Source organism: Carex rostrata, chromosome 1 (genome assembly GCF_964058835.1).
Source record: "Carex rostrata chromosome 1, lpCarRost1.2, whole genome shotgun sequence".
NCBI lineage: Eukaryota > Viridiplantae > Streptophyta > Magnoliopsida > Poales > Cyperaceae > Carex > Carex rostrata.
The window spans coordinates 6,854,069-6,869,827 of NC_135918.1; the positions used below are offsets into that span (position 1 = coordinate 6,854,069).

A 15,759-nucleotide genomic window follows, 5' to 3' on the forward strand; every position below is an offset into this window, starting at 1 on the left:
GTAGAAGGACGCACTCGAGAATAATCGTGGACATAACTTTTTCTAAATAGAAAAAAAAAACTTATAGTATTATACTGCAATAGAAGTGCCAATGGACCGCACATTAACTCCTTTTATCCCGATTTAAGTCTTCTTCAACTTTTCAAGTATTTTCATACCCCATCTAGAAATCTAAATTATAAATTTCCAATCGAACAAGTTGTAAATCGTTATATCTAAATTATAAATTTCCAATCGAACAAGCTGTAAATCGTTATATCATGCAAAATATGCAGAAAAAAAAACTTATAATTCATGTAATTTATTGGAGGAATTTCATGCATACCCCTCAAAAACTTCAAATTACATATTTTTTTCTCTAAACTTTGAAATTACATATTTCTCCCTCCAAACTTTGAAAACTCATAAATTTATCCATTTTATTATTTTTATATTAAAACTCATTTTAAATTTATAAAATATCCATTTTACAATTTATTAAAAACATAAAAAATTGTAGCTTGTTTATAGAAAAAGTCGGTTTTATATTTGATTGGTTTTCAAGAACAAAGATGATGCTTTATAAATGATAAATTGTATAATGAGTATCTGATTTTCGAGGATAAAATGGATATTTTATAAAGGATAAAGGGTATAATGAATATCTTATAAGATCGACATTTTTCTTAAACAAGCTACAATTTTTTTATACATTTAATAGATAGTAAATTTGTGAGTTTTGAAAGTTTAGAGGGAAAATACGTAATTTTGTAGTTTAGAGGGAGAGAATCCGTAATTTTGAAGTTTTTGAGGGGTATACATGAAATTCCCCCCAATATTTGAAAAATCCGGACCGATCAATTTTTTCGCACGAATCCAAAGATCCATTCTAAATTAAAGCCCTCGTTATTAAAAGCCCAATGTTGAATTCTGAAAGACAGCCCAGCCCAGACCAACCCAACCCAACAGCATCTGGTTATTTTTCGTCCCTTCGAACAGACACAGCGGAGAGAGAGGAGCAGAGACGGGGAGAGAGCGAGCAAGCGAGGAGAGAGAGAGAGAGAGAGATGGTGCCGGAACTCAGCCCCGAGGAGGAGAGGTTGCTAATAAGAGACATCAGTGTTGCCGCCGAGTCCGATACAAAAGAAGGCGACACCTTCTTCCTCATTACTCACAGGTACTAATTCCGATCCACGATTGCGTTGTGGCGTTGGTTTTGTGGTTTTTTTTTTTTGAAGTGCGATTTTGGATGCAGTTGGCTTTATTTTTGTGTGAAAACGTTAATTTGGGAGCTTGAGGATAAAATCGTACGCTGTGGTAATATGGTGGCCTGTCTTAGGTTTATTTACCAGTGAGATGGTTGTAGAGTTCATTATTTTGTAATCACCATCCTATTTTTTTGGCTGAATACAATCGGGGAATTGCTTTGAGGATTAGTTACGTTTTTAGAAGCTTGGATTTATAGGGTTTTTAGAAGAGTGACTTGTTTCTCAATTTTGAATAGAGAGCTTGATGTTTAACATCGCCTATTAAGTTTTGTTAACATAAATTACTTTTTATGCTTCGGTTAGTTTTAAATAAGTTTCTTTTAAAATAGCTGTAGAATTGGCTTGAGCTTATGTAATTGGGAGAAATCAGGATTTGTATGTTTTCAGGTAATTTTCACTGATTTAGTGTAAATTTTCTTGTTCTATGGATTGGAGGTTAGTGAGGGATACAGTTTGACGTATTTACTTTGCTTATTTTTCGTAGATGGTGGCAGAGTTGGCTTGATTATGTAAATCAAGAGATGCTTGTCGAGCCAGCAAATGGGTCTTATGAGACTGCTGCTTTGAACTCACGTAGAAGGCCCCCAGCTATCGATAATACTGATTTAATAGATGATGCCACATCAGAAGAGGTATCCAATGTGGAGATGGAGCTTCATGATACCTTGGTCGAAGGCCGCGACTATATATTACTACCACAACCTGTGTGGGAGAAATTGCATGGCTGGTGTGTTTTAATTTTATTTCAGTTTATCTTTTTTGAATTCAAGCTGGATCTTGGTACATTTCAGAAGCTTCTAGTACCAGTAAATTATAGAGTTTTCTGTAGTGAAGTGCTGCAGTATTCCAACTTTATCTTGAGATAAAATTGGAATAGAATATGAAAAGAAACAAAACAAGAATGTACCATGAATACCACATAGTATACTGGTTTATGTATCAAGGAAGGGCTACCCAATAATTCGTTTATTTTTTGTTTGTTTGTTTGTTTGGTTTTGTTTACTTCTGACGATGATGCTCTTTTAGGTATGGCGGTGGCCCCATACTACCAAGAAAAGCAATTAACACTGGCTTGTCTCAAGCTGATCTGGCCATTGAAGTCTATCCTCTACGGCTCCAACTAATTTTAATACAAAAAGGGGAGAGAGCTATCGTCCGAATAAGCAAGAAGGTTTGATTTTGTCATATTCTTCTAATTTTGCTATCAGTTTAGTATTTCTATCTGCTCTCTTAGTAATTAATAACTGAAATTATGTTAGTTCAGTAAGTATTTGTGCATGATTAGTATTTAAATTATCTCATTGGTGGAATTACCTCATATAATTTGTTTATGAGACAATATCTGTGATTTTTTGCAGGATACAGTTGATGACCTTCACAGAAAAGCCTGTGATGTTTTCGAGTTGACATTGGATCAAGTAAACTTCATTTGTAATCCTATTTCTATACTTTCCTAATAGTATAATTTCTTTACTCAATAGATAATCATCCTTAGTTTCTTGTACCTTGTGTTACTTGTGTACAGGTAAATATTTGGGACTATTATGGCCAGCAGAAACATGCTCTCATGGATAACATGGATAAAACCCTTGATGATGCAAACATCCAAATGGATCAAGATGTAATCATTCTTTCTTCATTTTGGTTTTTGCAAATTAAATCCAGCATCACTTCTATTTTTATAGCAATTTATCATGGTTTCAACTAGTAGTCTGCACCTGATTTTCTGGATTGTTTGCAAATAATGTTCAAGTGTTAAATCAAGGTAGAAAGTACCTAGACTTTTTAACTTTTAATATTGATTTGAGCAAATAACTCTGTGGTTATTTCTTTGAGGCTGTATTTTTAATGGCTAAATCGGCTATAAATAGAATTTAGTTTAGTTCGATATAGACTTGAGAAAATAGAAGGCTTATTAGAGTTATGGGCAAATGTTTCATATTGGTTCTGCCTTTTTCTGTATGGTGATCTAAACTTTGATGTTACTACAGAAAAGCTGTGTTGCTTCGTCTGTAATTGGAACCAATTGGTTTTCATTTATTTTATGAATGCTCATAAATAGTATCTTTCTCTACTAAGCTTATGAGTTGCTTTCTGAACAACAACCAACAACAATAACTAATCCTTTAGTCCCAAACAAGTTGAGGTAGGCTAGAAATGAAACCCAATCGGAGTCACAAAACTCAAGATAGTATGAGTTGCCTTTTGAAATTATTAAAATATTGGAGGGACAAATGCAAAGTTTAAATTAAGGTGTTAATGCACGAACTTTTTTTTATGGTGATTGAAATGTGATTTTTACTCGTTTTTTTTACTTAGTTGAAGTATTGTTTCTTCTGCAAATTTCTGAAATTTTATTAGCCAAATTGAAAAGATTAGTACTGATTTTTGTGAAAGTAAATTTTAAAAGTACATGCATACTTTTTATGAATAACAACGAGGCACGTGGTGTTGCATTTGCATCAATAGTGGTAGACATGATATTATTGACCCTTTTAATTGATGGTTATGAATTTACTAAAACAGACTAAAATTATGACTTTTATGAAAGAGATTGTATGCTTTTCATGATTTGTTATGAAACTCTGGAATTTGAAGTATCTAATAAATCTAATGCAAATCTGTAAATTTTGATGAACTTTTTTGAACACTTGACACATTTTTTTATAAATCATTTATGCATATAATAAAATAAGAGGAACACATGCTTCTGATTAAGAAAAGGAGACACCATCTGGTTGGAATGGAAGGAATAGTCCCACAATCATGATTGTAAATGAATTATTCTCTATATATGACTTTTCTCTATTTATGAGTTCTTTATGGTCAGTACCTTATGCTTTGCTTGAGGTAAATGGTAAACTTCCAAGACTCGGTGAACAGTGGAAGCAATATGTGATAGAAATGTATATAGTGGGTCACTGTGACCCCGGATTGTAGAGCATACTTAGATCTATATGCTTTTACTGTGAAGCTGCTGTGCCGAAACTTCCCAAATTAATAAATACTATATAAATTTGTGATGATGCAAACATGATGTACTTTCTGTGTTCTTTTGTACAGATTTTAGTAGAAATTCTCAGTGACAGTATGGATGGTGGCAGTTCCTTACAAGAAAATGGCTATCCTGAGAGAGACTCCTCTTCCATGTTAATTGATGCGTCTGGAACTACTGAGAACACAAGCAATTACTACACCTCTCCCAGTAGTGAACTCGACAACAACACTACTGCCACCACCGCCACCGCCACCGCCAACAACACTATGCACGGAACCAATCACATTGCGACACGTGGAGCAGGTCCTGTGGGTCTAACAGGGCTTTTAAATCTTGGCAATACATGCTTCATGAATAGTGCAATACAGTGCCTGGTGCACACACCAGAGTTTGCTAAGTATTTTCGTGAGGATTACCACCGGGAGATAAATTGGCAAAATCCTCTGGGCATGGTTGTGAGTATCCAATTACCATTTGACACAGCTTTACCTTTTTATTTGGACATAGTTTTGTTTTTCTTTTGCACTCATGTTAAGGTTAGATGCTGTAATTTAAGAGTTTTGCTTTATTTGTTACTACCTACTAAAACTGGTTTATTTTGAGTGTATCTATAGGATTTACGTAAACAGTTGGATATATGAGTCTAGAACATTGGGGAGTGAAAATTAATTCTGGTAACTCTTAGGGCTACTAAGGATGTACAAGACAAATTGTACCGGGGTTTCTGTATACCCCTTCTTTTTGTCTTTTAGGGTAGACAAAAATACTGCAGCTTGTTCTTCATACGTTCAAATAAAATTTGATATGTATTCTCATCTGTTAACTTTCATTTCGAACGCGCCATTTTACAAACATAAAGTGGTTCATGTGGTATATGTTGTGAGTTTAGTGATATGTGATTGGTAGTGATATGTAGGGAGAGCTGGCATTGGCATTTGGAGACCTGTTAAGGAAGCTGTGGGCTCCAGGCCGCACACCTGTCTCTCCACGGCCTTTTAAAACCAAGCTAGCTCGTTTTGCGCCTCAGTTCAGCGGATACAGTCAACATGACTCCCAGGTAATATTATTCTTTTTTTACTTTTGTTTACTGTCCTTAAAATTACCTATAGAATGAGCAGCCATCTGGGTTAAATTTTCATTAATGCAAAGATGGGAGTCGGTGGTTACAATTCAATTTGAGATTAGTGTAAGAGCGCATTGTGCGTGGAATTAAAGATTTTAGTCTAGCAACTAGTAAGGGCTTTCTATTGAAGAATGCCAGTAGCTATATAATGGAAAAGTAGCATGCAAGAATAAGAATTTTTTTTAGGTTATTGTACACTTGATAGTAAGTAAAAATATGATTTGATAAGTTCTCATTCTTCTTAAGCCAGTATAGAATGTTGTTGTCTTCAGTTACTGAGCTATCAGAGCTGCTAATTCTGGTTGCTGAATTCAAAAGGTCACTGTAATTTTTTAACATTGTGGCGTGTTTTGAGATCTAAAAGGTTTTGTAATAGCAGAAACTGACAAACATACAAATCATGTTTGCTGTGCATATTGTATGGGCATGGTTCATTTGCATTCATTCTCTTCTTTCCAGTCTTGATAATAATGATTACTTCATATGTTTAACAGGAGCTGTTGGCTTTTCTATTGGACGGCCTACACGAGGACTTGAACCGGGTGAAGCACAGACCATACATTAAGACGAGGGATGCTGATGGACGGCTGGATGAAGAAGTGGCCGATGAGTACTGGGCCAATCACATTGCCAGAAACAATTCTATTATAGTTGACGTGTGTCAGGTACCTTATAAAGCTTTTCTTTTGGAATGTTTGCAGAATCTGTGTCACTTGTTTGCAGCAAAGTGCATATTGGTTTGAAGGACCTCTCTTTTGAACTTTGACAGTATGAGAGCATGAATAAATAACATTGGAAAACAGAAAAATGACCAATTTTGATTGTCTTAATATGGCTTGTTAAATAGAAAGGATGGAGTATTTATAAGGTCAGTTTTTGTTTACATACATCCTTGTACTAGGTAGTCTCTTTTGGTTAGTACTAAATGTCGAGTTTCCGAAAAGAAATGTGGGTGGGGAAAGGGGTAATCTATTTTAATTAATCACATTCATTAAATGTGGGTCTGATAATTATGGTGCTACTTTAACTAATTTTGAATTTTGTGTTTGCTTTTTTATTTATTTTTAAAATTAGGGTCAGTTCAAGTCAACTTTGGTGTGCCCAGTGTGCGAGAAAGTGTCAGTAACTTTTGACCCATTCATGTACCTTTCCTTGCCCCTCCAGTCGGCCTCCTCAAGAAGCATGACTGTTTTGGTCTTTTCCGGCATTTCACCACCATCTCCGGTTACTGTTAGTGTGCCCAAGCAGGGTCGGTTCCGTGACCTTATCCAAGCTCTAAGTAACTCGTGCTCGGTCAAAAGTGGCGAGAGAATTTTACTTGCTGAGGTTTGTGCGTTTTCATTAGTTGCAATGAGAAGTATTGGTTGATTCTTATCAGTTCTTGTCTACCTGACAAATTATATGTCTACTCCTTTCACAAAATGTGCCCAATAATTTTCGTCAAATGCTAGAAACCAATATCTTTGGGGTTATTACAGAAAAACAGACCAGCTTTATTGGTAGCTTTATTAATTATGTGATTAAGTCTGAAAATCTGACATATGAACACTATCAACTATACAGACCTAAGAACTACTTTGTTTTGTCCAGTTTGCTCATTTCTTTGTAATATTTTTTTTTGGCAATCTGAATAAAGTAACTTAATTCTACAATTACTAATTTTATGTAGGTACGTGGTTACACGGTGTATCAGTTTCTTGAAGATCCAGTGCTTCTCCTATCAACAATAAAGGATGATGACCACCTGGTGGCATATAAAGTTCCCAAATTGGAAAAGAATGCCACTACTTATGTGCAATTCATTCACCGCAGGGAAGAACCGTGAGTGTACTTACAGCCCTAGCTTGCTTCTGTTTACCTTCATTGCAAATAACACTAAATTTTGGTCAAACTAGGACTCGAGTACAATACTATGTCGGCCGGTTCATTCCAAATAAGACTAATACATTACTCTGAACTTGCGAACCTCTTATAATGTTGTAGGGAACTGGCTAACAGCAGCAGCTCAACCACATGGAAACCATTTGGTGTGCCACTCGTCTACCAAATCTCACGTAACAGCACCAAGATTTTTGACTTGTATCAAATTGTAAATGTCATGCTTTCTCCTATGAAACTAAACCAAGGCCCCAACTATACCGGTAACAGTACCAGTAATTATCAGACCACTTGTGGTATGAAACTTCAGCTGCTTGAAAAGGGGAATTCATGTTTGGACCTGTTTGAAGAAGAAGGGGAAAAGGCCATTGCTGTACCTGCGAACTCAATTTCAGCAGTTGTGTTTGTCAATTGGTCTAAGATGGATTTGAAGAGATATGATGTCACTTCGATGGAAAACATTCCAGAGGTGGTTAAGTATGCACCTCCTTTGAAAAGGACACGAGGTGAACCTCTGTCGCTCTATGCTTGCCTGGATGCTTTTTTAAGAGAAGAGCCATTAGTGCCAGAGGATATGTGGTTAGCTCCTTATTTTTCCTTTTGTTTTTCGTTTTCTTTATATTTGAAAGCAACAAAATTAACAAGGCCATAATCAGAAAATTGCAGTGAAGGCTTGATTTCCGTTTTTTCATATAAAGTCACATTGCTGTTAAGAAATTTACCATTTTTTTACGGATTTGGCGGACATGCCTTTTATATTTTCTGATAGATTATGACAAGAATGTTATATTAGAAGGGCTTAAACTTTTACAGTGTAGATAATGTCAAAAAAAAAATTGCAAGAAAAAGTGAGCTTAGTATATATATATAGAGTAAAGCTAGGGTGTGATGTGCTCACCAAGAGAGTTTGGTGAGCACAACTCCAAAAGTTCATCGGATTGACTTCAAACGCAAAATCCAAACCGTTGAAATCCATGTGCTTCATGAGTGATACATGTGCATTCAAAATTTTGAAAGTTTTGAGTTTATGTGCTACACGGTCAAGCGGTCAAAAAAATAATAAAAATTGACTATATAAAATAACTTATAAATTAACTTAATAAAATGTTCATTTCTTTGACCGCTTGACCGTGTAGCAAATGAACTCGAAACATTCAAAATTTTGTATGCACATTCATCACTCGTGAAACACATGGATTTCAACGGTTTGGATTCGGCATTTGAAGTCGATCCGATGAACTTTTGGAGTTGTGCTCACCAAACTCTCTTGGTGAGCACATCACACCCTAGCTTTACTCATATATATATATCCTATATCAATCCTTGATACTTTGGCAATGATTATTTGATGGTCAAATTCACGGTCCTTGCCATTCTTGTCAGTTTTTCTAAATAACCATGTCATTATTGCAAAAAGATTTGGTGTAAAAGATCCAAGTAAAGACACAAGTTTCTCAACAAATTAGGGACTTTTTGTAGTTATGGAAAATGGGGGTCTTATTAGTTGATACACCTGTTCTTTGTGATTGATAAAAGGTTTTGCCCAAGATGCAAGGAGCAGAGGCAAGCTAGCAAAAAACTCGACCTATGGAGGCTTCCAGATGTTTTGGTTATTCACTTAAAGAGATTCTCTTTCAGCCGCTCAACCAAGCACAAGTTGGAGACTTTTGTCGATTTTCCATTACACAACTTGGATTTGACAAACTACGTGGCCAATAAGAGGAGCTCCCATCGCCAGAGTTACGAGCTCTATGCATTGAGTAACCACTATGGTAGTATGGCTAGTGGTCATTATACTGCACATATAAAGGTTTGTTGATTAACCCTTGCATATTATTATTATTATTATTATTATTATTATTATTATTATTATTATTGTTATTATTATTTTTTTTGCTTCATGATACTTGAGAAGTCCTCATATTTGGAACTTGTGGCCAACATTTTTCTCTTTTAAGTTCCTTGGTCAATGTAAGTAATTCTGATTTGATTTCTAATTTTGGGCACAGCTTTTAGAGGAGAACAGGTGGTATAATTTTGATGACAGCCATGTCATGCCAATCAATGAAGATGAGGTGAAGTCAGCAGCTGCTTATGTGCTCTTTTATAGGAGGGTTAAAGGAGAAGATACAGCAATAAGCAATGGGAGATACCGTTTTTATAACTCTAATCATAGATAGATCTGTGTGTTTCATTTCTTGTTTATTATTTATTACCTTCTCAGCATTTGCAATTAGAGCGGGAATGTAGAGCATGGGTTTGTATTATTAAAAGCAATGGCTTTTTTTGACTTCTCAGCAGCAGCAGAAGAGTTCATGCAGAGTTCAGTGGGAAATTCCTCCAGTGTTGGGCTAAAATTAAATTTAGTGATATGGTCTTAGCTTTGAGATTTAGTTCTGCTACGTTGGGTAAAATTAAGCAGCTAGTTGATCATAGTCTATATTATAGAAATATACTAAATATATAATCGAGAGTCAAGACAGGGTCGCCTCCGAAAGGCTGAAAAAAAAAAAGATTTGACTTTCATAATTAGAAAAGAACGTATGAATTGCAATAAGGGTGTTCCTTTAATTCAATAAGCATGTTGTTTGAGAATTGTAGCATTATATTTTTAATTATAACTCAGTTGCAATTTACAATAGCATCCAATCTGTTTCCCCCCTAGATCTTACCAATAAAAAGTGGGAACCGAATCGTCTGCCCCCCTGGGGCAAGAAATTTCTGCTCCCAGAGTCACTGCATGGTGGATCCCCATTAAAATCTAAATCCAAAACTATTTTAACCCTAAACCCTTTAATAGTAATTGGATCCATCCCGCAGTGACTCTGGGGGCAGGAATTTCCTACACTCAAGAGGGCAGGAGATCTGATTCCTAAAAAGGGACGTCCATTTTTTACCAAAAAAAAAAGAAAAAATTATCAGGATAATTAACGCTCGCCCTTACACTTAGTTCTTGGCCTTTGTTGACCTGGAGAGACCAAGCTGGTATTGGTACTTTATATATTTATTTATTTATTAATTTCAACATTGAAGCAATTGGTAACAAGAAGACTTTATGAAATTGTATACAATACCTATAGTAATAGTATTGCTTCTTATTGTATGTATTAAATGGGATTGTAATATAGGTTGGTCCGATTTCAACGGTGACCTGAAACCATATGCTTCTGCTTCTGCTCCTGTTGCTTGATAATGAACCATAGTTTTTGTATGCGAATAATGAACCATAGTTATAATTTTTACATTTTGAACTAAAAAAATAATAATTAATTGTAAGTCGAAGCTCATCGTGACGTAAAATTTACCATGTTAATTAGCAACATTCAGCATTACACCGCATGAATAGTTCTACACAAATCTTATAGTATACTAAAATTTACAGTGTAATATACAAATTGAATAAAAGAATCAATATATATCCCTCTAAACCCCAAAAAATGATCCATCGAGAAAAAAAATCTCAATCATACTTATCCGCCTCGAGAAATTGAATTAATTGTATGCTGAAAGCAATGCGCATCGCACGGGACTCTCAGCACGCCTTGCTGGTACCCAAATTGCTCGGTCGCTTGCTCAAGCAGAGTGGCTATGAATGGTTCATTAAACAATTTGATGTGCACAAGAAATCTCTCCTCCCCTTCCCCTGCCGTGTCACCGCCGCCAACAAGAATCGGTACATAGCCTTTCGGTACTCTGTTCTTGAACCCGTCTTCGTCCGTGAGGCGTGCGCACAACATTGAGGCATCTCTATCCTTCCTCATCCAAACCATATTTTTTGCCTTTTGTTTTTTTTTTTCTTTTGGTTTCTTGGAGAGTGGGGGAGAGAAGGGAAGTGCTTGAAGGAGATGTTGTTCTGGTTTAGATCTTTCAGGAGGGGAAGCTATATATATATATATATATATATAATATAATATATAATTTGGTAGAGAGATGATGATTAGTGATAGTTCTTGGAAATAGAATCAAGATTAAACGGTCAAAGATTTGAGAGGAGAAAATTTAATGAAAAGACAACGACATTATATGGAATTCGTATCCTCTGCATTAACTTAAAAAGCTATTAACTTGGTAGCCACTACCAAACAATTTAAAAAAAAAAAAAACTTAAAAAGCTATTTATGATGTAGTTGTTGGGTTATGCTTCACACTTTGAGCGTTGATCGCACATTTATTTGGAAGCATGCAGACAGTAAAAGCACACGTGATTGGAATGTTAATATTAAGGATAATCAATTTATTAATCAGTATAACTGTATACTGTATAAGGCTCCCTCAGACTAGAATTCAGATCACCTCCGGTACTGGTATTGTATCTAGAATTACTAAACTCATATCGTTCTTTACTGTGACACAAATTAAAAAAATAGACTATTTATGTACAAATAGACACCGAATTTCGACAAAAGAATAAAGCTATAGAAGTTTTATAGTGGAATTGTTTAAGTGCATTTATTTTACTTTTATCGACGTTGTCTTATAAAATTTGATTTCTGAATACATTTTCATTGAAAAACACATTTAACAATTTAAATTAAATGTTTAAACTTTAAAAATAATAATATAAATCCGTAACACGAATTAATCCGTAATATACATATTAGCATATCCTCACTCAACTGAACTGAATTTTATAATATGTTATAATAGTCCGATAGAGAATTGAATTTACATGATAAAAATCTTACATACTACCCGTTACTAGCAGCCTAAGGCTTAGCTATCACCTGTATGATATCCAAAAAAATTTTATATACCACAATAAAAAAATAAAATAAACTAAAACACCTTTGTTTTGAGAGAATTTCATCTTTATTCAGGTCGCAGAGCTAATATGCGGGCCCACTTAATGGGCCTCATGGGGGTATTTTGGATTGTTATAACATGCAAAGTGGAGCCGTGGATTGGCTCTGCAGTCCCCCCAAAATGGGGCCGCAGAGTCAATCTGTGGTCTGGATAAAATTAGAATTCTTCCAAAACGGAAGTGTTTTGATTTTTTTTTTTATTATGGTATTTAAAAAAATTTCGGTATGATATGAAACCGAAATAACATAACAGTTGTCTATGTTCTATATGTTACATACTTGACTACATAGTTTCAGTAACAGAAAATTCGAGAAAAGAACATCGAAATTCCTACTTTGGAGTGAAAACGGAACTGATGTGGAGCGGACAGTTGGAGTGGGAAAATTGGCACAGCAGAAAAATTGGGTGCTGATTTTAACACAATTATTTTTTTTATTAACACAATAATTTTAAATTTTTTATTTGTATAGACAACTTTGTCCCTCTTTTATTATTGCTACAGCTTTCCTTATTTGATTGTGCAATCAATACTTTCTTTATTTTAATGATTATGATTCATTTTATTTCCAAAATCAAAATATTTGTCTCTAGATGCATTTCTTTTCTAAAGAACGAAAGACAATAATTAAAATTTAAAACTCATAATTAACAGGCTGAAAATTCAATTTACGAATCAACAAAAATAAAACTTATACTTAAATTAATAGATAATAAATTGTAGATTTTATTAATTGAAATGATTAGATGTAAACATAAAATTATCTAAGATTTAATTAAATTATACAATTTACAATTAACAAAAAATATTGTCAACATAATTTTCAATCAATTGAGTAACATAATTAAAAGTAGGAAGCAATTACATCTATAGGAGAAAAAAAAAGTGGTAATTGGGGCATGTTATTTCAAAATTTGATTGGGTAACATGCTAAATATTTTTTTTTCTTCTTTTCATCATATAGTATACAATTAGAAGATAACATAAATGAAGGATATCAAATTTAGAAGTTGATATTTAAAAAACTTGTCAATTAAAAGAAAAAATAAATGACTTATTGATTGAGAAACAAATTCAGGGGTAAAATTGTCTATTTATTAAAATATTTAAAGATTATTGTGTTAATAATATTTTTTGTGGTGTGAATATCAGCACCCGAAAAATTGCACCAAAGCAATTCAGTTTTTTCTCTAATTGTAGAGCTCATTTGGTACCTCTCTTTAGCATTAATTAATTAAAATAAGGATACTATGGTGTATAAAGTTTATTGTCAAATAAAATTTAGACTATTTGAAAACGTATAAGAAGAGTAAACCTTTTTTTTTTTACGATTTGAAAGAATGACTGAAATAGAGAAGAGAGATGATATTTAATAATATTTCGGAAGACTACATCATACTTTTCTAAGTATCATATTTTTTGCATGATTTTATGTTTTGTCAAATGACTTCTTTTATAGGTCCTGCTAGATTTAGTCAATGAGTTGTAAACAATTTAATAACGAGCAGTTTCAATTCCGTCGTTTGTTCAAAATTTATTTTGAACGTCTAATTTGAAATGGGTGGCTAGCTTAAAACCGTTCCAACAATGAAGTTGGGGAGGAGCCAAATTTGAATGTACAATGTTATAAAAGATATTGAAGAATCAGTTTTGATTCATTGGAAGAAAACTACGGAAGTACATAGTACAAATTCACTAGATCAAAGGAGTATTACAAGTATAAAAAATTCATAATAACACTCTTTCGCACACTCTTTTACAATTTCAAAAAAAAGAGAGCAAAATTTTAAAATAATTTGACGAAGAGAACAGAGAGATAGCAACTCAGAGACTAACGAAATAGCTCAAATCAAACAAAGTTAAGGCAAAGGAAAAGTTCATGGCAAAAGTCAAATGGGCTTTGCCCATTAATTTGTCTTCAATCTAGGGGTTTGCTAACGGGTAGGACGGGTAAAGGGGTAGGTCGGGTACGGGTAAAACCCGTAACGGGTAGACGGGTAATTTTTTCAAAACCTCTATCCGGTCCGTTTATTACCCATACCCGTTGCGGGTTGACGGGTACGGGTCCGGTCCGCCCGGTTTTTTTTTTTTTTTTTTCTGTTTTTCTTCTTCTTTTTTTTCTTTTTTTTTTTCAAAAAATTCAAATTTTTTTGAAGTGAAATGGGTCGGGTACGGGTAACGGGTACGGGTATGCGGGTAGGCGGGTACGGGTAGGCGGGTAGACGGGTACGGGTATAACGGGTTTTTTTTCAAATTAGGTTGTCCGGTCCGTTTATTACCCGTACCCGTCTACCCGTTTGTACCCGGGCAACGGGTACGGGTAGCTCGAGTAACGGGTACGGGCCGGGCAAAACGGGTTGAACCCGTTAGGGGTTTAGCAAACCACAGTTCAATCCAACAAATATAAGAATTTCTTTCTGATTTCTAAAGACGAATTTTTAACCGAGCATGATTGTTTGAATAAGAATAAGATATTTTCCTGAATTTATTTCCGATTTCTAAAGATGAATTTTCAATCTGACCATGATGATTTGAATAAGAATAAGATATTTTGGTTCAGTTTATCTTATTCTTATTCAAATCTGACCATGATAATTTGAATAAGAAAATATAATAACTCTTCAGATTATCTATATTTTGGTTCAGCTTTTCATTTGTTATTGACAAAAATATATTCTTTGCTTCTTAGTTGTTATTTTATATTGTTACGTATGTAGCATTATTTGTTATGTAATATTGGAATTTACGATTTAACTTTATTAATTTGCAATTTGTTTTTATTTTTTATATGTTTTTACTGTATTATAAAAGTGATAAGTTCAGATCAGCTAGAGGATAAGCTTATATGGCGTTGGTCTAAGGACGATAATTTTACTGTTCATTCTTTTTATAAGTGGTTGGAATATGGGGGAATACCAAATAAAGAGTATTCAACCATTTGGAAATCTCATATGCCTTTGAAAATAAAAAAAATTTTATGGTTGGTTCGAAGGGACAAAATACTTACCAAACTCAATTTAGCCGCTAAAGGGTGGCAAGGGGATACTACGTGTGTTTTTTGTGATCCACAAGAGAGCACTGATCATTTGTTCACTCAATGCTCTTTTATTAGATTAATTTGGATTTGGATTGCAAATCATAACAATTTTGTTTATAATTGTCATACTTTAGATGAATTATGGTTGATTGATGCTTCTATCCCTTTAAAAGATAGACTATTAGTTGAATTATTGAGAGGGGCTGTTTTATGGATTATTTGGTTGGAACGAAATAGATTATGCTTTAATGATAGTTCTCCATGTTCTATTAGGGTTATTGGTACTAAGATTATTTCTCTTACTCAATTTTGGTGTAAATCTAGAGGGGACAATTCTTTCTTTAAATTAAATCTCATAATGCCTTTTGATGTTAAGGATCTCCCAGATCTCATTCTGTTGGAGGAAGAAAGACGTCCCGATACGACCCAAGTGATGGACCTTCCGTTGTCCCTGTCTCAGGACACACCAGTGGGAGATATGCAGGATTTTGGCAATGGCAACCCTCCATCTCCAATGTTTGGAGAAGAGGAGGAGGATGAAGACCTTTTAGATATGTAGTACCTAGTTTTTTGTGTGCATGTTATGTTTGTTTAGATATTTTCTTAGGTTGCTGCCTTATGTTTTGTGCATGTTATTATGTTTTTGCTACTTTCTCACGTTGCTACTTTTGTTTT

General features: G+C 34.3%; 1 protein-coding gene across 2 annotated transcripts; it reads left to right on the forward strand.

Annotated features, from left to right (window-relative positions):
* Positions 1 to 943: 943 nt before the first annotated feature.
* Positions 944 to 9,679, forward strand: UBP5 (ubiquitin-specific protease 5). Of its 2 annotated transcripts, XM_078303194.1 has the most exons (14): positions 997 to 1,156; positions 1,577 to 1,634; positions 1,732 to 1,974; positions 2,274 to 2,418; positions 2,606 to 2,665; positions 2,773 to 2,868; positions 4,311 to 4,700; positions 5,162 to 5,302; positions 5,863 to 6,033; positions 6,443 to 6,694; positions 7,038 to 7,189; positions 7,352 to 7,825; positions 8,783 to 9,056; positions 9,256 to 9,679. In XM_078303194.1, the coding sequence occupies exons 3-14, from the start codon at positions 1,769 to 1,771 to the stop codon at positions 9,424 to 9,426; spliced, it is 2,532 nt and encodes an 843-aa protein (XP_078159320.1). In that variant the 5' UTR covers positions 997 to 1,156; positions 1,577 to 1,634; positions 1,732 to 1,768; the 3' UTR covers positions 9,427 to 9,679. The 2 variants fall into 2 exon arrangements, with proteins under 2 accessions (XP_078159310.1, XP_078159320.1); XM_078303184.1 differs by lacking the exon at positions 1,577 to 1,634 and having other exon boundaries at positions 944 to 1,156.
* Positions 9,680 to 15,759: the final 6,080 nt, after the last annotated feature.

Excerpts from the sequence above, each read along its gene's own strand:
- UBP5 (XM_078303184.1), top strand. The coding sequence starts at position 1,047 with ATGGTGCCGGAACTCAGCCCCGAGGAGGAGAGGTTGCTAATAAGAGAC. Across the intron at positions 2,869-4,310 it reads ACATCCAAATGGATCAAGAT|ATTTTAGTAGAAATTCTCAG; the intron begins GTAATCATTCTT and ends TCTTTTGTACAG. Across the intron at positions 6,695-7,037 it reads AGAGAATTTTACTTGCTGAG|GTACGTGGTTACACGGTGTA; the intron begins GTTTGTGCGTTT and ends AATTTTATGTAG.